The sequence below is a fragment of the Episyrphus balteatus genome, chromosome 1, assembly GCF_945859705.1.
Source record: "Episyrphus balteatus chromosome 1, idEpiBalt1.1, whole genome shotgun sequence".
Classification (NCBI taxonomy): Eukaryota; Metazoa; Arthropoda; class Insecta; order Diptera; family Syrphidae; genus Episyrphus; species Episyrphus balteatus.
In genome coordinates, this window is record NC_079134.1 from 37194979 (window position 1) to 37220955 (window position 25977).

Genomic DNA, 25977 nt, shown 5'->3' on the forward strand with positions numbered 1-25977 from the left:
AAATTAAAAGAAAAAAAGAATTAAATTCAATAAATTTTTTTTTTATTCATAAATTCAACATCTTATAACAATCTCTATAAGGCCTTATTATAACATCCTATGCAAAAGTTTCCTTAGCGAAGCTATAGCCTCGCTTAAATGTTTCGTTGTTTTGTAAAAAGGCCTGCACAAGGTCGTTTTACGCTGTTTGTCACAAGCTATTAGCTTGTGGATTGCCTGTGGAGGAAGGTCTTGGGGAAATTCGGTAATGTGCACCAAAATGATTTGCATAAGACTTGTCCTTCTTCTTTAACAAGTCAAAAAATAGTTTGCATTGAACCTTATGCAAGTTAAATTGTTACTTGGGTGGCTTGGTATGCAGAGGTACGTGGGATCAATTCCTGGCCCGGCCATGTGTTGAAAATAAAAAAATGTGTTCTTTTTCAATTAAAATAATATTCTTATCATTTCAGAACAACAGAAAAAGCAGGAATTTCCAAAAACGGAGAAGAAACAAGGAAAAAATTTAAATAAATAAAATTAAATAAATTGTAGAAAATGCAAAATAGAAAAAATCAAAAGAAAATAAAAATAAATAAATAAAATTCAATAAATTCATTTTGTATGCATAGATTCAACATCTTATAACAAATTCTGTAAGGCCTTATTATAACATCTTACGCAAGTAATACGGTTTGTGCATTAGATAAACCCTCTGCATTAAGACCTCCGTAAGGCCATTTTAAGTGTTTTTCACAAGCTATATATTAGCTTGTGGATTACCTGTGAAGAAAAGTCCTATGCAATTTCGGTAAAATGCGCCAAAATGATTTGTATAAGACCTGTCCTTCTTGTTATGAAAGCCAAAAAATAGCTTGCATTGACCCTTATGAAAGCTAAATTGTTACTACCTGGGCTTTACAGAAATTAGCAAGTTTTGTATTTGATTTTTGGTTTTTATATTGAATAATCTGGCTCGGCCACTTTTTGGTTTTGACATTGAATAATTTAACTAGGACATTTTTGTGTTTTGACATTTCTGCTATTTGAACTGATTAAGTTTTTGATTTCATAATTGAATATGTCGAGTGGGTAGAGTGGTGGACATAAACAAAAAATACCAAGACTGGAAACTTTCGTACGTCTTTCCCCCCGAAACCCTTTTGTGTACAGTGCTGTCTGTGAATATATGTGAAAGCCACCACGTTGGTAAATGACGTTAACACGCACACATTTATAGATTCACGACATTCACCACACATCGCACACGAACACAACGATAGGTTCACGACATTCACCACACCTCGCAGCTTGTAGGCAAACGTCAGTTGACCGCCGAGTTTCCAGTCTTGGTATTTTTTGTTTATGGTGGTGGACTACCAACAAGCAGATACTAAGTTCGATTCCTGGGTGTGGTAAAAAAATTATATACTTTTAAAATTATTATTAATAGATATACCAAAAACTAATAGAATGTTGTTAATAATTTCTGATTAGAAGACAAATTCGTGATTTAAAATAAAATCAAAACAAGTTAACAAAGAAAATTGTTTTTGTAGTTGTTTTTTCGTAATTTCGATAAGACATGTATTAAAGAGCTATCTGTCATATCTCAAAGCTTCGGTAGAGCTTCGGTAAAACTCTGTTTGAGCTTCTTATAGATCTTACAAGTACATTCTTATAAAGGGTCAAACTTGTATAACGTTCTCCTTTTTCTACGCCCAACAACCTTACTAAAGTTAAAAAAGAGCTGAAATGTTAGTTGGGATGCTTATGAACTTCCCTCATGTCTATATTGTTGTTTTTTTTTTTTTGTACTATATTTTTTATAATGTATTTACTGTTATAAAGTTAAAAATAAGAACTTAAGCTAAAGAAAAAGAATTTCTGATTTGTTTAACGTTCCTAAAAATTAATGTATAATTTTTTTTTACTTTAAAATGTGTGCCTACTGCCTACCATCGCATGCCGCGGATTTTATAGCTACGCCCGCTAGATAGCTAGATAGAATGAATTTTTATTGTGGGAGGTTATGGGGCAATTCTTTTTGAGTGATTTTACCCAAAGAAGTTTTGCTTTTGTGAATTAATTCAGTTTATGACAATAAATATTAAAATTTTAATATATTTTTTATTTATTAACAATACAAATTGAAACAAATAAAGAAGTAAATAGGTACGTATATTTTTTTTTATGTGTACAAAATACAAAGATACATCTTTTGTGTGTTTCTAGTTTTATTTTTTTACTGGATTTTAACTGGTAATGATTTAACATTTATATATCATTATCTACAACTTCCAATCAGGTATAATTTACCATAACTTTTAATTTTTTTTTTTATGACAAAATAACACATTTATTTGCTTAAATCCACATATTATTTGGAAAATACAAAAATATATAAGTAGATAGTTTAATACATAATATAAATTTAAAGGCAGAGAAAGATTTTTTTTTTGCAAACGCATTGATTTTATAACTTTGACTTAACATTGGGAATAATAACGTCCTTCCACCAAGTAGGTCTTTCAAATGCTCCTCGGTTTGTCATGAATTCGCTTTGTAAATTTTCATAAAGTAACCCATCCGATTTACCAATAACAGAATTTAAGGCAAAATCTGGAGGAGCAAGAGCATCAGCAACAGATACAGCTGAATCTTTAATCTGACCACATTTGACTAGCAATTGCCCACGTATTAGATCGGCTAGATTTGAATTATTACTTCTAGCAAAGCCGCCTTGATAAAATGTCGTCAAATGTTTGTCAAGGCACGAAAGGGAATAGATGGCAAAGAGTAGATGCAGAACTTCCTTAAGTTCTGGTGTAACATCAGGTCTTTGGCAGCGTTCATAGAATTTTTTCAAAGCAAAGTACTCAGCATAAGTCTTCCATAGATCACGAGCTGCATAGACTTGAGAATTGTTTCTAGCATCGAATCGATGTTTTCCAGATTTGACTTGACTTTTCATTTGATTTGTTGTTTTGTCCAAAAGGAAACAAAGAAGCCATTCATAAGAACAGAGAACAACTGGGAGTAAAAATAACAAAATAACGTTCCAATTTGGAAAATAGAATTAATTAAGTTATGACTCACATTCCATAGAATCTATATTGTATTTATTTAATACATCTTCAAAATTCTCTGAAAGAATACGTTCACGTTGGTTTATAAAGTTCGCTGTTCCCTCGGGACTTTCAACTTTATCTTTCCATTGACGAAGGAGCCAATTTGATGCTTGCTGCCCGAGAACATTATTGTCTCCCTCATACGTACAACTTGGATCATGATCGTTTCGGAGATCACCTAATTTAGCAGCTTTAAGATATCCATGACCACCGCAAGCTTCTCTAGCTTCTTGTATGGCATCTCGAGCAGTCCATGTTATTAGAGCTTTGGACGATGATATGATTGCATGGATTTCTGCTACTTTTTGAGTCTTAAATAAAAATGATAAGAGAAGAGAATTTTTGAAAAAAAAAATGTAAATTAATTTGCATCAATCAGATATTAAGAAAACTCAATCTTATAAATTAAAGTTTGGTTTTGTGTATACGTTCGCTAACCGGCCAAACCGGCTGACTGATTTTTTAAATTTTTTTTTTTAAATCAAAGAGGAATAAGAGTAGAAGGTTAAAGACAAAAAAAAATTGATAATTTTATAGGGTAAATAGGGGTAACACGACTTTGAAAAAGAGGCTATTTTCTTAACGGTAAGTTGTAGAGAGCTGAATTTTTTTGAAATTGATAGATACATTTGTTGTTAGGTTAAGAAAGGTATTGAAAAAATTAAAAAAAAAATTCGAAACCAAGTTGTGGGGGATTTTTTTTAAGTGAAAACATGTGGTAGACCTTCGATAAAAGACTTATTACAGGAAGGGAAAATTATAAACAGAAATTTGAGTAACAGTATTGGAATGATACTGACAAAAAAAAATTAGACTTCTTATATGGATTTTTTTCATTTTTGAAAACAAAAAATTTTTAGGGATATTTTGGAGTAGTTTTAAATTTCTTTGGAATTTTAAATAAACTACAAAAAATTATTTAGGACATATTAAATAGGACATTAATAGGACATATGGGTTTAAGTCATGCGCATACATGTGCAATTAATTGAATTTTTAAAATGATTTTTGACCAAATAAGAGGAAAAACAAGTTTTTTTGTCTCAATTTATTGGCCGTTTTTAGCAGTTTTTTATTTTTATCTTTTTTTCTTCAACAGATAAATAAATGAAATTTACAGTGTAGATAGATAATAGGCAGGACTATATTTTCTTACAATCAATTTTGTACTCACAGTTTTGAGCGATAACGGTAAAATAAAGTTCTTTTTGTCAACACGTTATATCTTTTGATCTAGAGCATATACAAATCTCATTGAACTTTATTGAGCATCCTAATAATATTACCTTTCATTTGATATATCACACATAGCAGTACTTTAACTACAAGCTACACACAATGTTATATTAAAAAACTTGAGAAATACCTCAAAACGCCTGTGGAGACCTGTAGATCATGCCATAACCAGTGTTGGCTTTAAAAAATTCTTATTTTTTTTCTAGACATCGCAGAAATAAGATTGAAACGTCATATTGAAGGTGAAATAATAAGCTTTCCTATGATATAAAATTTATAAAAGGTTTTCATTGAAAAAAATTGATTCAATAGAGTGAGAAGATAAAATTATATGTTTTTTTTGCTTTTTTTTTGATGAAAATTAATCGAGTTCAAAAAATTCTAGCTCTTTTTATAGGTGTGTCGCATAAGCATGATCGATACGAATATTTTAAGCTAAGACAATAAGCTTTTAGATAGTTTAAAATTTTGTATAGATTTTATAAAAAAAAAATGGATTTAATAGCGTGAGAAGATAAAAATACATGTTTTTTTTTTCTTTTTTTTTTTATGAGAATGATTATTTTCAATAAATTATTTTTGTACATTTTAGGCATTTTAAAATTTTAATATAGCTTTATTCTTTAGGAAAATTTGTAAGCTTTTCATATAAAAAATTTGATATAATGATAAAAGAAAATAAAAAGGTATTTTTTTCGGCTTTTTTTTATAAAATTTGATTGACTTCAAAAAATTACACTAAGCTAGTATCAGTGTTATATCTAACAGGTTTCGTGTAAACCCTGAATCACTGACAATATTTTCGCACACCTCGCTTGTTAGTCGGCCATGCATTTAGGTACAATGCATGGCTCTGTTCAAGTTGACTGTGAACTCATATCTGGAAACCAGAACTTGTTTCGAGTTCTTAGTCGGTAGATATCATCTGCCTCCAAATGAAAGTAAAAAAAAAAATATTTGCATGCAAATAACTCAGCAACCAGACCTCGAAGAATGTTTTGGTTTTCAGTTATGAATAGAGCCTTAAGAAACCTTAATTTTGATATTTCATTTGATATATTTGAAAGAAATTTTTTAAAAATTATTTTTTTTTTACAAGGGGTACCCCTTGGATTTTTTTCGAAAATCTGAAAAAAAATGAATTTGTTTTTTTTGTATCTAAATGCAAGATCCTGTTCACTGTGAACTCATATACTCGAGACTTTGGTAGGCCGATATTTGCTTCCAAATGAAAGTAAAAAATGTTTGGATACAAATAACTCAGCAACCAAATCTCGAAAAAAAAATTGTTTTCAGTTATGAATAGAGCTTAAGGAACCCTTTATTTTGATATTTCATTTAATAGATTCGACTCGTAAAAATTCGGCATTATATTAGTTTAAAGTCTAATATATATAAAGAAATATTTTTACGCCTCTAGAATTCGAACTCGAATTCAGCATTGACTTTTGTTCACAATCCGTCCGTTATCATAATGAGACTTCTTGAAACACTTTAACAACTTTATGTATAAAAGTGAACGAAGTTAGGTATAATTTCTTTAGAGAAATTGCTTCTGAAGAAAGCTTTATAGAAGCCTAATAGAAGCAATAAGCTTAAGCAAGGACGGACCCAGGATTTTTTTCTGGGGGGGGGGGGGGGGCACAAGGGACGGATTGGCAAAAAAATCAGCAATAACAGTTAGAAATAAAGTGAAGTATCATGCTACTGACTGACAAGCAGCGAATTTTAACGACCCACAGTGCGGTATTTTGGTCTAAAACATGGCCAAAAATATTTGGGCACATTTTCCACATCAAATAGGTACCAAATGATAAAAGAGTTATTCAGAAAGAAAGATTTTCATTTTCTTGGTACAGTAAAAGCCACTTAAGTGCTTACCCACTTACCTCCCGATTAGCCGGGAGAAAAAAAATATTAAAAATCCTTAAATGCACGTGCAATAACTTTTCTTTAAGTTAGTAATTTATTCTTAATTTTATTTTTTGACTCAAGTTATTTCATTAAATAGTTTTTGAGAAATTAAGTTTTAAGGATGAAATTTAGATAAAAAAATGTTTTCGTTTTTTATTTGATTTTGTATAAAATTTTGCAATATTATGGACATATTTATACCATTATTTAATGACCTGTTTTTAGTCAAATACTAAAGACGGCATTCTAATAAATTTAAAAGCTCCTAAGAATTAAAAAAAAAATCATGTGTGCAATTCACACGTGGTAGAAGTGAAACCTTAAAAATTATTTTTCTTGCATAAAATAAAAATCGAAAAAATGTACCTTTTTTTATTCTATCACCTTTAAATCCATATCTTTTATATGACAACCTTATAAATTAAAAAATAATAAATTTTAAATCATCTGAAAGCTTATTATTTCACCTTTTATAGCTTTTCAATCATGTTTCTACCATGCCTACAAAAAAGTAAGAATTTTTTAAAGTCAACCATCTCGAAATTTAAAACTGAGATTACGGTACTTCCTCCACTGGTGGCTGGTCATCGGCAACAGATCTTCACAGGTGTTTTGAGGTATTTTTCAATTTTTTCAATTTTAGATTATGTAACTTGTAGAGTACGTACCGTTATGAGTGATATATCAAATAAAAGGTTATGTTATCAGCATGCGTAATAAAGTTAAGTCAAATTTATATGTGTACTAGATCAAAAGATATAACGTGTGTAGGAAAAGAACATCTTTTTACCGTTATCTCAGAATTTTGAATATGAAATTAATTGTACAATCATAATTTATTTGATTACCTATCTATAGTACAAATTTCATTTATCTATCTATTAAAACAAAAAAGTTATAACAAGTTGAAGTCGTGTCGCGTTTTCGTTTCATCTTGTTTCAAATCACTACGATACTAAAGAAGTTTTCACTTCAAAAAAAAACTGAAACATACTTTTTTTCCGGGAAACCCAGTTTTTTTTTTTATTTGCATTTAAATTTTTTTTTAATCTCAAAAATATTGTGTTCAAATTGTAGATCTATTGGAGCCAAATTGATCAAGTTATGAGTATTTTAATATTTCGGTTGCGAACGTTTTAGACCAGAGTTCAAAAATTTAAATCGTTCTCCCCACAACTAATGTTTTCAAAGCCGGCTCACCTCATAACTTCAAAACTACTGCACCGATTCTTTTGAAATTTGGAATACTATTTCTTTCCATGTTTTTAAAGGTATCCCTGAAGAAATTTTCTCCTTTTGAGGAGTTTTTTTTTTTCAAGGGGTCTTTATTTTCGGGTGTGCAAATTTGGGCAAACTCTTGAAATGCAAGATTGTTCTACATATCCAGCAGTTCAATAACATATAGATTATGCCATGTTGTGACGTGTTGTGCTATTTTTAAATTAGGCAAGAAAATTTTCCCTAAAAACTAAGGAAAGAATTTTTTGTCAATATGACAGTTGATTGTTTTTAATTATAGATTTACGTTAGCAGAATTTACAGAATTTAATCTTTTTGGGTGAAAAACGACTACAAAGTGCATTATCGGTTGTAATTAATATTATTTATTTATTAAAGTGAAATGATATTTGGTATCTGCCCCATGCGATGTGTACAATTCTCAAGTAAAATTTGAAATTTGATAACAATGGCGTATCCAAACTATTTAAGTCAATTTACTCAAATTTACGTTCAGAAAATGACGTTGCCTAAATATCTAGTCTCTAGTATTTCCTGAACGTGTCCCATATCAAAATTTTTCACCAAAATCACTCTGAAGTTTAAAAAAACACTTGGAAAATTCACTTTTTTTTAAATCGAAAAAAAAATTCGTGTTTACCCAACAAATAGTCGTTTATTTATTTGTGAGGTGGAGCTTTTCATGGAAAAGGGATGCAACAAACAATAAAATTCGCATTTCCAGCCAGAAATAGCCAAACCATAGTTTAGTATCAAATATTGTAAATTTTAAAGTTATTTATATATTTCAAATAAAGTTTTTCAACTAACTATATAAAATTTTAAAGCTCAATTTGTTTCATTTATTAGGATAGCGATAGAAATTGTATCCATTAATTTTTAATTGTTTAGTTAAGTTAGTTAGTTTTAAATCGTTCACTGTGGTGTATGAGTAACATTTTTTTCTAATTAAACTCAAGCAAGAAAACTTCTAAAGCTAAAAACATGATAAAAGTCACATAAATTCATTCTCTTTCTAATATTAAATCGTCTCAGCACGTTTTTGAATAACACTCCCAACTTACCAACAAATCAAATCCATTCGAATCAGCCTGAGACCTCTGAATAACGTCCAAATACATACTTGTTAGCTCAGCAGTTGCAACTTTTAGCACACAAGCTGCTGCCAAATACGGGAATATTCTCCATTGCTAGAAAAAAATGGAAAATTACAGTTCAAAACAACAATTATGTGATCGTTTAAGTTCGACTTTAAACTTACATGCAATTGATACTCTATTATTGGAATTTCCGGGCCATCTTTTTCATATCCAAATTGCTTTCTTAGTGCTGCATATCTCACAGCTATCACAGCCGCATTTGACAAAGTGTTTACAGACTCCTGCATTATTCCAATTCTGCCCGCAGAAAATGACTCCAGAGCAGCTCCCAAAACCTTACCCGGCTCACTAAATACACTTTCATAAGTTCCCTCGGCGCTTATGTCCCCAGTTCGATTTAATAAATTATCCCTTGGAATGCGATAATTGGTAAACATCATAAATCCATTGTCTATTCCATTTAAGCCAATCTTTTCACCCATATCACCTACCAAAACCCCTGGATATGGCTGCAACGTTCTTGGATCACGCACCGGAATCATAAATCCATGCAATCCATGATTGGTGCCATCGTTTGTGTATAAATTAGCAAAAGTCATAGCATATGTTGCTGTCTTTCCCAGATTTCCAACCCAGCATTTAGCTGCCTCGAAATCGGGAGTGTTTATAACGAATTCCTGTGTTATGGGATCGTATGTGGCTGTTGTTCTAATACTTTTTGTATTGCTCCCATGAGCAACTTCTGTGATAGCTAGACAAGTTACAATCTCACGATTCCAAGCTGCATCATAATATTTCATGTGTTTTTCTGTACCCATTGCTCGAATGGCATTATTGAATAAACCAACACCCAAAGCAATTTTTACCGATAAACTTGGCGAATAGGTGTGCAGGGCTTCATTGATGCTCATCAAATATTTGGTACGATCGGAAAAACTTTGTTTTTCAATTTCTTTTGGTACAATTTGCAAGTGTGCCATTTTATTCATTTGCATTGCACAAAGGCGCTTTTGTTCATCTGTAGGCAGTGTAATTGTAGACTTGGCAAATAGTGGATCATTTTCAAGAATTTTCCATACTTTTAGCTAAAATGAAAAATAATTTAAAAAAAAATTAAAGACATATTTTTGTTTTTCGAAAAAGAGGTATAAATATTCATTGTTAGTTTTGCCGTTGTTTTCTATTCTCTCTTCCCTAAACTAAAATAAGATGCACGGCTGGATTGCACATAGAGAAGAAAACACATAGTTAAATATACCAGAAAAAGAGTAAAATATACCAGAAGTGGGAACTTATTTTTAGAGTTTGAGTAGGTTAAATTTTTGTTAAGGCTAACGGGTCAGGAGAAAAGGTCTCGCGTGGCTTACAGCTCTCAATCTTTCCTGTGTGCGTGTCATTTATTTGCAGTTATTAAACGGACAACGGACCTAAAACTTAACACCGAGTCCGAAAATTTGTCTTTTCTCAAAATTGCAAAGTCAATTCTGCTATTCGAAATTCAAAAATGTTAAAAATTGTCAAAAATTGCCCGAGTTGTTTTTTTTTTCTAAATTTAAATAAAAATGTATTGCCAAAGTTGCAAGTGAACTTGGCCGGGCACTATCGACTCCTTGATTCGGTTTTTTTCAGAGACCAGTCAACCTTTATTTTAAATCGGTTTCGGTTAAGGTTTGAGATTTATTTTTAAAAATCAAAAATTATTTTTTTATTTTTTTAAATATCTCTCAATGGTTGAGATTTTTACAAAAAAAATAAATGGAAAAGATCAACCTTTAACCGTTTTCGCTGAAAATAAATCAAAAATGGTCAATTCAAAGGAAAATTTCGAATATGTCAAGAATGTCTATACATTGCAAAAATAAATATGAAAAGGATGTTTTTTCTAAGTTTATGTATTAAATAATGTATGAACTAAATAGACTCTCAAAGTTCTTTAGACCCAAGATTATATCTCTTTTCGTTTAAAGTAAAATCTAAAGATGAAAATGTGTTTTCCACTGTATTTTGAGTCGCTGGGACGACAAGCACAACCAATGCAATATTTCAGGAGACCGATGTTCTAATATCTAGGTCAAAGCGTTCAGCTTCCAGTAGCATTTTCGCCCGCCCAACTTCAAACGGCTATATCTCGAATTTTGAAAAAAATGAAAAAAATTGTTTTGATGGCAAAAGGTAGCGGGGACTCTAACCTACATTTAGGTACAACTCCCTTCCCTGTAGGTGCACTCGTTCTCAAACCGGGAGAACTTAAAGGTCAAAAAAAGTTAAGCCCGATTCTGAAAAAATAGACATGATGTGGCGGTTTAACATGGAAGATGATTTTTTAAAAATCTGACAATGGGCAAAGCGTAGGCCCATGACACAAGCTATCATTTGGCATCACTCCCAAAAATTTCTCTCAAGCGGTTTACCTTCCAGGAGCGTTCAAAGATTCGGAGATTTTTCGAAAAAAAATTTTACCCTAACTTTCAAACGCGATTTTCTCGGAGTTTTGAAAAAAATCCAAAAACCCGATTATACCACTATCGGGTAGCTGAGAATATAAGCTTTCATATGGCACCACACTCCCATGTCTCTAGGAATTGATACATTTGCAGATGAGAATTATTTTTTTTCTCTCAGCGATAAATCTCACTGGTTGACCGAAACATAAAAAAATACAAAATAAAGGTTTCTCTCAGACCTTGACCGAAATTTTTCTTTTTTTTTAAATAAAGGTTATTTTATGACCTTTAATGAAAATGGCGACAAATAAGAGTTATTAAGAAACCTTTCAAAAGGTTGAGATTTATTTCTGATCTCTGTTTTAAAGTGTAGCTAGTTGATTTAACTAGCTTCATTATGTGTTTCCCCTTTAGCTCAGTAAATTCTTGTAAATTCTGTAAAGGAAGACCTTGCGTCAAATCGAAGGGTTTGATTTATGATTTTACAAAAAAAAAACAATGTATCACTCTATGACAGTGTTTCCCAACATTGGGTCCACGCCCCACAGGAGGGCAATTTGATTTTATTGGGGGGCAATTGAAATTTTTTGTTCATTACACATTTTTTTTTTTTTTTCAAAAATTTGCAGCTTCAAAAGAAAAAGAAAACTCTTGTTGAAGCCAAAACAAAGATCCTTGCTTTCGTTTATTTCATTGAACTATGCCTTATTTAAAACAAATCAATTTCCCAATTTGGATGATGTTACCCATGCTAGTAAATCTTTCTGATATTTCCCATAAAAAGTAACAAGAAGAACTCATAGAAATGTCAAACGATGACTCAATTAAAACTTTATTTGGCACAAAAGGAACGATGACTTGGATTTCTGAAAAAGCTGAGGTCAAATAACTTTTTTCCTCTTTTTTTTTGACGGAATGCGGATTTAGTTCCATAAATGACCTGCTGTTAAAAAAAACTTGATAGTCTCGATATTGCAGAACGGAAAGTCTTGAGACTGAAACTTTCAAGACTTGAAACTTTTCGGAATTATTTGGGTGGACACGTCACATAAAAGGTTGGGAAACACTGCTCTAAGAGGTCAAAAATTTCATTATCTAGAACCTAGGAGTTATAATGACCAAGAATTGAAAATTGTGGGCATTTGGACATCCGTATTTACTTTGAATATTTAATTTAATCAATGTTAATTAAAAAAATATTACCTTTATTCGTAAATTACTTTCAGTTTCAAAGATTAAACGCAATCGCTTCCAGTCGAATTTGGACCGTTTTCTATAAACACAGAGTGGTCCAGCCGGCATGTCTGGAATGAATGATGTGTCAACATGGACTGCCATTTTAAATCTGTAAAAAGTAAAAAAATATTTAATATGTAAAATATAAATTATGTTTGTAATGCAGATAGTATCTATAGTCAAATATGGTGAAAAAAAAGGAAAAACCTCGAAATGAATGCTAATAGAAAACTATTTTTCTCGATATCTTCGTTTTGGCTTTCTATAAGTTGCCTCAAAATTTTGGAAAAATCTCTTTTTTTTTTTTTTTTATAATAAGCGCGCACTAAAGGGATTAATGTACCCTTAATATGGTGAACACAGTACGAGCATTAGGAAAATAGAGATGGGTTTGAAAGGATGTACATTAGTTTTGAAGTTCTGAGTTTTGAAATGGGATGGGAAAACAGAGGCGGGTAACGCGTTCCATATTCGTGTAGTACGGCTGAAGAAAGAATCTCTGTATTTGACGGTACGTCCGAAGTTGGACTCTAGGGTAAACTGATGAGCATTCCTTGAATCGCGAGTATTACGGTTGAATTGTTTCAGGGGAGGAATGCAACTAACTATTTCATCGGAGCACTGCTTATAAAAATAACCATAGAACAGCGTGAGGCATGAGACGGTACGACGGTGCTCGAGAGACGTAATTGTATCAGTTATTGATCTATCACCTATCATTTTTATAGCTCTATTTTGTATTCTATCCAAGAAACTCAACGAGGTTATTGGAGCACCTGCCCAGATGTGGGAGTTATATTCAAGCTTTGGACGAATGTACGCCTTATAAATAATTGCTATAGATCAGACGGGGAGAAAAATTTCTTGCATCTTCGGAGGAAATCTAAACATTTCGCAGCGGATTTAGCGGTGTCAAATATGTGTTCATTCCACAGGAGGTGGTTTGTAATGCACATACCGAGGATGGAAAGCTTTTCGGTTTCTTCGATGCAAGTACCACTCATGGATAGTGGCATGGGAGACATGTTCCGCTTTAATGATAGTAAGCAGCATTGAGTTTTGGAAGCATTAAATTCTACGCGATTTCTTATTCCCCATTGTACAATGCTATTAAGATCAGAATTTAATGAGTTTATCATATTTAGCCGTTCAAGATCCACTTCCGAAGAACTTGGGCGAGAATCAGGAAACGAATATGAAAAACTGAGGGTACTATGATCATCTGCAAAACAGTTGAGTGGATTAGAAGTTTCAGACAGGAGATCATTTATAAAAATGAGAAAGAGAGTCGGAGACAGAACGGAGCCCTGTGGCACACCAGCATTTATTTTGTGGGTTTCAGACTTGAATCCATCCAATACGACTTGTATTGAACGGTTCGAAAGGTAATTTCTAATTTAACGAAGAAGAGATTCATCGACGCCAAAAGCACGCATTTTCGAAAGAAGAGCTTGATGCCAAACTCTATCAAATGCCTTTGAAATATCAAGTGCAACAATCTTACTTTCTCCAAAACGATGTAAAGATTTGTTCCACTGCTCGGTGAGATAAACTATCAGATCACCAGTGGACCTGTTGCTACGAAAGCCGTACTGCCGGTCATTAAGAAGCTTCCGTTCCTCAAGATATTTCTTAAGTTGAAAATTAATCAACGTTTCCATGACCTTGGAAAGAAGGGACGTGAGTGCGATCGGTCGGTAGTTTGAGGGTGAGGAAGATTCGCCTTTTTTAGGGATAGGCTGGACAAATGCTGTTCTCCATCCACTCGGAAAGAGACAGTAGGACAGATGGAAAAGCTTACGCAGTGGTTTTGCCAGCGTGGAAGAACACCTCTTCAGAACGATGGGGGGGATACTATCCGGGCCAGCGGATTTGTGTATGTCAAGATCTTTAAGAACTCTTGCTACTGTACGAGTGCGAAAGAAGATTTGTCCCATGAATCCGTTTACGCGCTCAAGTACTGGCGGAGTCATGACACTATCTGGCAGTGTTGAGTTGGCAGCGAACTGCCTCGCAAGTAGGTTAGCTTTGTCAACAGAGCTAACAAATGGAGTGTTATTGAAGACGAGCGTTGGAACCGACGACGAGGTAGTGTTGCGAATATTTTTTGCAAATGACCAAAAATGTTTACTACCTTTGGGACATTGTAGTATTTTTTGCCTTAATTCTTGATCATGCAAAAATTTGGTTCGTCGAATATGGGCGTTGCTGGCCTTTCTAGCTTGTTTGAACTTTTTTCGGTTTTCCTCAGTGGGATTGGCTTTATAACATCGAAAGCTTGCCTCTTTAACCCTGATAACCTCTTTGCAGCTCGAATCAAACCATGCATTCTCTTTCGGTTTGATTGTTTTAACCCTCTTCGGGATAAAATTTCTCATTCCGGAGAGAATTAAATTTGTTGCCAGCAAGCGCGAAATTTCAGGACAAACCAGTTTTAAAAAATTGAAAAACAATTTTTAAAGTGAAAACTTCTTTAGTATCGTAGTGATTTGAAACAAGATGAAACGAAAACGCGACACGACTTCAACTTGTTATAACTTTTTTGTTTTAATAGATAGATGAATGAAATTTGTACTGTAGATAGGTAATTAAATAAATTATAATTGTACAAAGTTTCCATTAATTTCATATTCAAAATTCTGAGATAACGGTAAAAAGATTTTCTTTTCCTACACACGTTATATCTTTTGATCTAGTGCACATATAAATTTGATTTAACTTTAATACGCATGCTGATAACACAACCTTTTATTTGATATATCACACATAATGGTACGTACTCTACAAGTTACACAATCTTAAATTCAAAAAATTGAAAAATACCTTAAAACACCTGTGAAGATCTGTAACAGATCTGCAACAGTTGCCGATGACCAGCCACCAGTGTAGGAAGTACCGTAATCTCAGTTTTAAATTTCGAGATGGTTGACTTTAAAAAATTCTTACTTTTTTGTAGGCATGGTAGAAACATGATTGAAAAGCCAAATAAAAGGTGAAATAATAAGCTTTCAGATGATTTAAAATTTATTATTTTTTAATTTAGGTAAATTTTTTCGACTTTTATTTTATGCAAGAAAAATAATTTTTAAGGTTTCACTTCTACCACGTGTGAATTGCACACATGAATTTTTTTTTTAAGCTGGGGTCGAATTACGGTATACGTTCGTAAACGTATGGAGTATGGTCGCTATGTGTCCCTATCTTTTTCTACTGATTAAATAGAGACAGCAATAGTCAAATCGTTAACGTATGATCGTAATCGTGTGCCGTGATTCGACCCCTGTTTTTAAATTTTTTTTCAAACTCAAATTTTTTGAAAAACAAAAATTTCGAACTAAATTTTTCCGAAATTTAATGCATTTAAGTACTACAGAAAAGTTTTCTTTTTCGCTTTCGAAGAATTAAAAAAAAACTAAAACTACTTTTTTTCAAAAAAAAAACCTTTATTTTTTGTTGTTTTTCGGAGTTGTATGAAGTGGCGCAGTATTGGATTTAATCTTAATTAATCATTTTTTCCAATGATAACGCTTAAAAACTGACTTGGGAATTTTTCTTCTTATATTTGGGGCCCATCGCCGCCGCCGATATAAAGGTCTTATGACATTTCATTTTAATGAATAATCATACAAAAAAAAAAAAAATTAAGCGAATAGTGTTAATAGTAACAAAAGGACTTTTAAAATCATATTTTCTGATTAAAAGGTTTTTTTTTTGGATTTTTTCAATCCCGATTCTCTTCCTTGGTTTTTGTCTATTCACCTGTTCCATCTTTACTTCTAAAGTACTACCTAACTGTAATTTGACAAATGAGGCAATTGGGTTTATTAAACCAAGCATGTTTTATTAAAACAAATATACATATGAGTAGCATGAAAAATAAAATAAAACCCAAAAAGACATGCATGTACTGACTAAACCCCTAGTCCTAGAAAAATGGTTTATACCTTTTTGAAAAGGGTGTTTAATATAGAACACAACCTCATCAAAACCTCATTTAGACTATATCTAAAAAAAATGGTTTAACAAGTCAACATATACCTATTTCAAATGAGAAAAAACTTTAACCCTCTTGGGGCGCCATCTAGCGTCAAAATAAAAATCTGAAAAAATTAGGGGATTTTTTTTTTATTATATAGAAACAGTTTTTTCACTTAGGAACTTGATTCCCGAAAAAAACCTCAATAACGAATGCCCTAATGTACATCAGTTATCTAACCTCAGAAAACTACACGGTCAAAAATTCTGGCGTAGATTTAAAGTAGTTTTATATTTTGTATGTGTAGATCACTTTCTGGCATAACAAGACAGTGGTGTAGATAGCTTTTTGCTAAGGGGGGGGGGGGGATAGATCTAGTTCGCAAATTTTTGTTTAAGTTTTAATAATGCTTCTTTGTATTGTTTTTATTCTCTTTTGGTAGTTGACGTAGAAACCAGCAGTGTAGCTAATATCTTTAATAAAATATAAATACCAGGACAACTTTTTGCGGTGCAGCTTTCGAGCGCTTTCAATGAGTTCATAGAGGAAGTATTTTTCCTTCTGATCAAATATCTTTTCTGAGTTTTTAATTCTTCACACAGAGAAAAATATGACCAGGACCACCTAAATACCAACAGATTTCCTTATTGAACTGTTTTATAAAGAAACCTTATTAATATCAACAATTAATAAGGTTTTTCCATAGAGATTTCTTATTATTTTCATGTACAAAATCTTTCAAAATTTTTTGTAAAAATTTCATATTTTTTCCAACTTGGCACTAGAACAAAAATTGTGACCAATATTTCTATAGTAAGTTGGAATAGGTGATCCCGTACATGATCGTATTTTTTTTATTAAAAAAACAAAACCGACTTCCATGGATCAAAACTGGGTTTTATGGTTTTTCTAATAGTACTGAACAGGCACCAGCTTTTCAATACCTACAAAAAGAATTATCAAAATTGGTTCACTCGGTCCAAAGTTATGAGGTGACAAACACAAAAAAAAAGTACAGACGAATTGAATAACTAATCCTTTTTGGAAGTCGGTAAAACAATTAGGAAATTTCGATTGTTTAAATAATATTTCCTTCTTGGATGAAAACTATGAGGAAATCTTATTGTTTTTGTTCTATTTTGTGTGGTCTAGTTTTTGGTAAAACTCAATAGTTTCAGTAAATTTTTTAGCTGCTTTGTCTATTTCAGACGAAGAATCCTTAGAAAGAACCGGAAACCCTTCTTGTGTGTTTTCATGGTTTGTACATTTTTCTCCTAGGCCCATTAGATAGAAATCGAGAAAAAGATTGAAAACAGTAACACGAAAATATTCTTTACTGTACTTTGAACCGAAGGGTTCGAACGATTCTTTTGTCGCTTCACTATTCTCTTATGTTTAACGCCTATGTCAAGGATTTCAGCTAATTTTTCCCATATACAAAAAACTTTCAAAAATGAGTCGTCTTCTGCCCGTTTAATTTTTAGTTGATCCCTTAAATCTTTAGCGAGTTCCATTGCTTGGACCAAGTCTAAATTCACTCTTTGAAACACCGACTTAATGGCAACGAAAGTTGGTAAACCATATTTATAACCTTTAAGCTAATCAAGAACTCGAAATCCATAGCGTTTTTTTCAAAGTGCGCTTCTTCAACTTATTTATTCATGACTGTTTATACTGCACAATTATCGATCCCAATGGGGGGGATATATCCCCCTGATCCCCCCCTATCTACGACTGTAACAAGATAATCTGGATAACAAGGTAATTTTCTTCAAAATCTATGGATAAGTTATAAAGATTTGATAACACCGGCACACAAAAAAAAAAAGTGTCATGAACCAGAAACGAATTTGAAGTCCGTTTGGCCCCATCACCCTCCAGTTTTGAGCTGTGAGTGCATTTTGTTTGAATTTTTATGACTTTTTTGGAGTTTTTTGCATTTTTCTCAAAACTGAAGGGTGACCGGGCAAAACGGACTTGAAAATCGGATTCAGCGGTCCCGGGTATGACAGCGACATGTCGCGACAGTGCTAGCACACAAAAAAAAAAGTTGTATGAACCAGAAACCAGACCTATCTTTCTATATGTTTTTGGGACCGCTGAATCCGAATTTCAAGTCCGTTTTGCCCGGTCACCCTCCAGTTTTGAGAAAAGTGTAAAAAAGACCCCAAAAACTACCTTTTTTTTAGTTTTTTGCATATTACTCAAAACTGGAGGGTGACAGGGCCAAACGGACTTGAAATTCGGATTCAGCGGGTCCAAAAACATATAGAAAGATAGGTCTGGTTTCTGGTTCATGACACTTTTTTTTTTGTGTGCCGGTGTAATTTTTGTAAATATCAATATTTTCGATTTTTTTATTACTTTTTGTGTTTTCGTCTATAACTTGAAAAGGAAGCTGAATTTGAAAATTTTTATTAAGTAATTTTTTGTAGATAATTAAATTTTTTATCGATGTATCCTTTAAAAATAAAATTAAAATATTGTAAAAAACTAATGAAAAACTATTCGAAAAAGAGAAAAACATGACATTTTTGGTATTTTTACTAAATAGTCTATTTTTATCCTTTAAGCATTTATAGATATTGAACGTGTAACGGAGAAAAGAAAATACTTTATCTTTCAACATAATTGTCACAAAAATTGAATACGGCTAAAATTGGATAACATATGGACTTTCAAAATCTACTGTTTTTGGTCTCTTTGAGCCATTTTTCTTTAACACGTGTTTTAAAAAATGATGATTAGCAGTGGTTTTATTGTATGCATTCGTTATTTAAAATTACATACATAAAACCACTTAATGCAAACATATTTGCAAAACTTAGAAAATATTAAAACAAATAGAAAATCTATTTTCATTTTAAACATTTTATAAAATTAGAAAATAGTTTTGGGATTTAGGATAAACGATATCATATGAGATTTGTGTTTTAGAAAATGGAGTATAAATTGATAATTGATAAACATAAATACATACAAAACTCCTAATTAGAACTTGTAAAATGTGTGAAATGTCTATACGAAAAGTATAACGACACTAAACTAGTGTTATTTTTCTATTGAAAAATCCCTTATTCCAAAGGTTGTCTTAAAAACTACGACAGAATTTTTCACCGTGTATTTCCAGTGTTAAAAATGAAAATGAGTCAAAAAAAGAGCACTGAATAATGAAATTAATGTGTAACCAGTGACCATCAAGACCATATTCATTTTCAATATAGATCTTCTCAATGGCGATTACTTTTGACTCTAAATTTTCTTATGCCTAGTATATCTACCTATTAATTGCATTTTTTCTTTTTATTCATAAAGATAAAATTTAAGTGTGATTATTTGTTCAAGAGTTCCGGCATCAGGCTCTTATTTTATGTGAGGATTATTATTTTATGAATGATTTTATGGATTAACTCAAGTGTCTGATTACTAAAAATTTTATTATCTAAACTAATTCATCTTTGTAGAGTGTAGACATATTGTGAATGTTTAGCAATTTCCAAAATATTTATAAGTGATGTGTCATTGTGTTATTTTTTTTTTTTAATGAGGAAGTGATAACGTAAATTTTTCAAAAGTTCCCCAATTTTTGTTTATACGTTTTAGTACGTTCTTATCGATTTTTTTTTTTTTAACTAGAATTAACCCGACAAAATTTTTTATTCTATTTTTTTATCAGAATTGTGATCACAAAAATTTTAGATAGCGCTGGTGAATCACTTCGAGTCATAGATACCACGTCATTTCGATATTTTTTTTTTTCATTTTTGTTCAAGTTCAATTGTTAAATATTTTAATTAAAGTTATGTAATTGAATCGCTGATTTTAAACGATTTAGACCATTTTTCATGCAAACAATATAAATCAGCTTTTGACCCGTAGCAAATTTTCACATTAGCGACTAAAAACCTTTATCTCTAACTAAACGAAACGTGTTGAATGTTCTCAAAATGTTCATATCTTTTAAAATAATAATAAACTTTTAATAGTTGTGTGTTTATTTTGTTGCACTTTAGCCACATTACTTAATGTACGTATAATTGTATTCTTATTCAGAACACATGCGAAGTAACCAATTTTGTTTTATGAATAAAAGGTACAACAAAAAAAAAAAACAACTAAAATTAATAATAAATAATAAAAAAAAATTATATTATTAGGCCAGTGCCAAACCGGTTTTCAGAGTGCAAAAGTTGAAAAAATTATTTAGGATAAACGGGAAAAATAAATTGCCCACAAACAAATTGAGAGAAGGGGAAAAGTGGGGTGGTTGTCAAAAATCGTGTTTTTTTACGATTTCTGTCAAAACTAGATCTCCTATCGAAAAAAGTTGAATGCAAAAGTTGTAGATAGTAAAAATGTCTACAACTTTTACTCAAACCATTTTTTTGTATAACCTCAAAATTATGGAGAAAAATGCAATAATACGATTTTTTACAAAAATTAATGTATTTCAACAAAACTTGATTAAAAATTACTTCATTATGTTTTCTATCTATTTTTAATGATATTTGAACAAAAAGTTAATATTTGGATTTTTGACGAATTTAATTTGAAAAAAGTAGCCTATTTTTCAATAAAAAAAAAACTTTTTGGGTAGTGAAATCATGCAGGGCAGAGAAATCGAATGCCCTGTTCGATTTCACTAGTCAAAAGGTTTTTTTTATAGCTATTCCAGTACTAGATTTAAATTAAGAAGTTCAAAGGCAATTAGAAAAGTATAATTTGGTTTCTATTGAAAAAATATTTCTCGCCAATATTACTGTCATTTACGGAAAAATCGATTTTTAAAATGGTTTTTTTGGTTTTATCTCAATATTTCTTAAAACAAAAGTATAGTTTTTCCACACAATCTTAAATAAATGGTTTTAATCTTAATAATTGCATTCCAAACTTTTCAAAAATCAAAAAAAATTTTGTTGAAAAATAGGCTATTTTTTTTCAAATTAATTTCGTCAAAAATCCAAATATTAACTTTTTGTTCAAAAACCCTTAAAAATAGATAGAAAACATAATGAAGTAATTTCAAGTTTTGTTAAAATACATTAATTTTTGTAAAAGATAAAAATAAAAAACAAAAAAATCGTATTTTTGCATTTTTTTCAATATTTTGAGGTTTTATAAAAAAATGGTAAAAGTAAAAGTTGTAGACACTTTTACTATCTACAACTTTTGCTTTTAACTTTTTTCGATAGGAGGTCTGCTTTTGACAGAAATCGTACAAAACCACGATTTTTGACACCCACCCCACTTTTTCGCCCACCCACCCCCTTTCCCCCAATTTATTTGTGGGCAATTTATTTTTCCCCTTTCATACACCATTTATCCTAAATTTTCCAACTTTCCAAATTTTATGCTGCTAATAATTTTTTCAACTTTTGCCCTCTGAAAACCGGATTGGCACTGGTCTATTACATATGCGTTCGAAGAGACAAAGAATTTGATTTGTGATATTGGAATAAATATTGGAATAAATTCCGAACATCTTAACACTTTTATAAAATCAAATATTGCACTCAAAAACCAATAAATTCTCCGAAAACGAGACCTATTTAGCTACCGTTTATTTATTGACGAACAAATTTTTTGATCAATTAATTGTTCCTTACTTTTGGGAAATGTTTAAGTGAAAGAATAATAAAAAAACAAATCCAAATCAAATGAGGGCGGAGGAAGTAAAATACTGTTGAAAAGGAGGGATTTTTCGAAAACTGTAAGGATATGGGATGAACAAGTTGCCTAATTCTGAGAGCCCTTAAGTTGGTCTATCAGCACATTTCGTTTGATCCATTACTTTTGGGACACACCCTGTATAGCTTAGCTTGAAAATGAAATGCACTTTAACAAACAACCACCTACTTCTTCATTAAAGACTGTCCATAGTCCAATTCTGATCAATTTAACTATACATTTCTTAATCATTTGATCTAAGTACACGCAGAAAAATAAAGCACCAACCGAGATTTGGTGGGTTAAAAAAAATGTGTTAAAAATAACGTAGTCTTGGTTAAAAACTACGTAGTTCTCCTTGCTACAACGAAGTCGCCTTGGTTAAATTAAATTGTTTAAAATGATATCATTTTTGAGAAGGTTATTTATACCAACCAACTTGTTTATATTGATCGAGAAATTCGGTTAAAATTTGAGATTTTAGTAATTTAACCAAGATAGTGGGTAAAATTAAACAATTTTTAATAACCGATTCGACTCGTGTAATTTTAAAACAAGTTAGTTTGTAGTTACTATATAAAGGAACTCAATCTGTTTATTTTAACAAGTTTTAAGTTGTTTTTAACCGATCATTTTTCTGCGTGCACTTTTTTATAAACCACGTCAATTTCCTTGTACAACTACATACGCAGTATCTTAGATCCAGGCCAATAAGAGTTGTGAAGATGGGAAAATGAAAGGATAATGATGGAAGAATGGAATAATAGGATTCTCGGACAATTTCATCATAGTTCCAACGAGATATGAGGTTATTTGAGTGATGACTCTTTAAGCTTTAAGAGTCATGCCTTGAAAGTTAACTTGTTATACATATAGCATTCTATTCTTTGATGTAACAAATCAACAATTACGAACGAGATGGTTCGTGATTAAACAAAAGACATTAAATTTAGAGTTTTGAACCACTTTATAATAGGAGACAAAAGTCGGCTTATTCTTAAACAATTTACATATGAAAAACCTCTGCAATAAAAAGCTTCGTATTCGAATGAATAGGGCAGCAATTAATTGAATAAAAACAATCAAAAACCACATAACTTTCTCATATATCATTTATCAGGAGTCCAATCAATATCAAATAAATTACTTAAGCGTGCGTCAGTTGAACTTGAGTGACATTGAAAAAAAAATATATATATTTATGTTGGGAGTAAAATGTATGCTATAGTTATTCAGAAATGCTTGGTGATAACAAGGTGGCAATAAATCTAGATTTTTTATGATTACATTTTTGATAAAAAAATGTAATGTTAAAACAAAAATCGATAAGAATTTATGTTTCGTTAACAAGTCCAAAGAAAATACAGTCGACTCCCTCTAAGTCGAATTTCCCTCTAAGTCGAACTTTTTCACCATTTTTAATGAACAATTTTGAAGAAAAAATATTGAACTCGAATTTCCCCTTAACTCGAACCGATTTTCGAGTCCCGTGAAAGTTCGACCTAGAGGTAGTCGACTGTATTTCTCTTGAACTATCAGGCTTATCATTTCATGAAATGCTGAATTACAGAATGACACATTACAAACTTTGTGGTGTGTCTGTTTAAAAGTTATTAGGAGGTAGTAAAATGTTAAGTAGATACTTGAGTAAAACAATGAGCGATACATAAATCCATAAAATATAATCCCTCAATATTGTTTTGCAAACAAAAGCTTGATGCCGAAATGATTATTACTGTACTGAGTTGTAAATTTAATTTTGGTGTGTTCAATTTTATACTAGAAAATTATTAAATCTAGCCTTTTTGATGAACCGTTAAAAAGTTATAAAATTCCAAACTCAAAAACACAATCTTTCCCATGAAAATCATATGGGAAATAGAAATTTGCAATGCGGCGGTACTTAATCTTAATATTAAGGGCTGAAACTTTTACAGTATTTTTTTTTCGTCATTTCCAACAATATTTTCGGCATAACTACTTTGAACAAAAAAAAAATTTTTTTTTTGAATCAGTCTAATATACATAATTTCGATAGTCAAAAATAGTTCAATATTTCGTCAGCTATTAATTTAGAGGGTATTTTAGTGGGCACTGTGGCGTATGTGCAACCTTTTTTTTTTAATCTTTAATTTAAATAAATAATTTGTTGAGTAGGCAGGAGTTTATAATAAAAAAAAATAATTCAGCTTTAGAAAAGCGATGCATGGATCTAGACTTATAGTACAAAGTATATGCAAAAGAAATGAATTAATAAAGAAAAAGACTTATAAAACTTGGCATAAAGTCAAAAGATTCTTTTAAAAAAATTTGGGTAGAAGGGTATTTTTTCGAGATAAAGAGGGAGGGGTATGCTGAATGTAGTGGCATCAAAATTAATTCAATACTCTATTACTCTATGAAAAGTTGTTGCCGATGCACAAAGGGGTATTTAGTCAATTTAGGCGGACAAAACTAAAGTAAAAATTCAACTTCCTACTAAAATTAGATAACTTACTATGCGTTGTCTTATAGTTTTAAAATTGATTAACACTCCAGGTGACTAACAGCAGCACTCTAGAGTTCAGAGTTTTCAACCCAAAAATAAAATAATATTTTATGACAGTGCTTAATTAAGTACTTTTTTTCTTTTAAGTGGCTACAGAAAAAAGTGTTTATGCAATATTGATAAAGAGATACCAAGCTGTTTACTAGATGCTGTATCTAAATGTTATATTACTTTAAAAATAAAATAGTGATATGTTGAATCTTAATATAAATTAAACGTAAAAATATTGTCTTTCTGTGTTTGTAAGGAGAAAAGTTATACGATTTCACATTATTGCGTGATGAAATTTAATGTTTTCTAAAGGTTAAACTCGTATCAAATTGAATCTGTAAAAAAAAAATTGCAACTAAGTGCAACTTTGACACGTTTGCCGCTTTTAAACGTTTTAGGTTTAAAAATGCTTGCTTTGTTTCACGCATCCATATTTTAAGTTTTTTTTTAAGATTCAACTTCTTGAATTACAAAACCTGATCCCTTTATATTTTTTCCTAAATTTTAAGACCTTTATGTTGGTGATACCATTAGTAAAACTCCATTTATAAGCGTTGGGTCCATGCTAGAGACTTTTTGTTTGATCAAAAATAGGTTTTGGAAGAAAAATGTTTACATTGAAATTAACAGTTAAAATACTTAATTCCAGTATTAATTACCTTGTCGATGAAGAAAACCCGAAAAAAAATTTTGTCCGCGTAAAAGTGGCAAATACCGCCTATGTGCGATGTAACGTTAAGGTGCTTTTTTTGTTGCTACATCAGTTAAAACATAACCGAAACCCATGTTAAAAAAATGATACAGTGTTGAAATTCGGAATGTACATTTAAGACGAAGCAGGGACAAATTATTACACTGCACAACAAAATTAAGCTTTTTGTATGATGAATTAACCAAACAATACTTTTCCAATGGTTTTTGGTGTGCTGAACTCGAATCCGAATTCAGAAATATTCTATCAGATTCGAGTTCAGCACACCAAAAACCATTGGTAAAGTATTGTATAGTTTATTCATCCAAAACCTTGTTGTGCAGTGTTATCAATCAATAAAGTTATCGAAAATATTTTTGGTGAAAGGGTGTTTTTTTTTTGTTGTATGAGGATGGTTTCATAACAGCTGACATAAATTTAGTTTATTTTTTAAACTTGGTTTCGTTTGTTATGAGAACTTAGAATTTAAAGAGATTACAACATTATCTTGAGTGAAACTACTAAAAGGTTAGAGTCATGAGCTGACGATACGGTCTTTAAGAACTTATTTATTATTGGCGTAAAGTGAATGATACCCCAATGAAAAATGTTTCATTTACCACAGGCACTAAGAATCCTTACAGTGTACGGAAATATTTTAGATGAAAGTGTGTGTTTTTTTTTTTTTTGGGAAACAAGAAAAATCGGCAATAAGTCGAATTAAATTAATCTATGGAAGGGTTCCATTTCCATTACTAACTTTATTAATAATATTTACTTTGCCACGATGTGTAAAAGATTAGTCTACAAATTTTGTTCATGTAA

At 31.2% G+C, this 25977-nt stretch overlaps 1 protein-coding gene across 1 annotated transcript in view; it reads right to left on the reverse strand.

The window, feature by feature from the left end:
- Window positions 1–2089: 2089 nt before the first annotated feature.
- LOC129905266 (peroxisomal acyl-coenzyme A oxidase 3) overlaps window positions 2090–25977 on the reverse strand; it is a 51355-nt gene continuing 27467 nt past the window's right edge. Inside the window, exons 3-7 of the mRNA XM_055980701.1 lie at window positions 12247–12388; window positions 8761–9684; window positions 8564–8689; window positions 3079–3421; window positions 2090–3012 (exon numbers count right to left, since the gene is read on the reverse strand). Of these exons, the coding sequence (XP_055836676.1) occupies window positions 2456–3012; window positions 3079–3421; window positions 8564–8689; window positions 8761–9684; window positions 12247–12381 (2085 nt within the window). The 5' untranslated portion in view covers window positions 12382–12388 and the 3' untranslated portion in view covers window positions 2090–2455. The remainder of the gene's footprint in view (window positions 3013–3078; window positions 3422–8563; window positions 8690–8760; window positions 9685–12246; window positions 12389–25977) is intronic.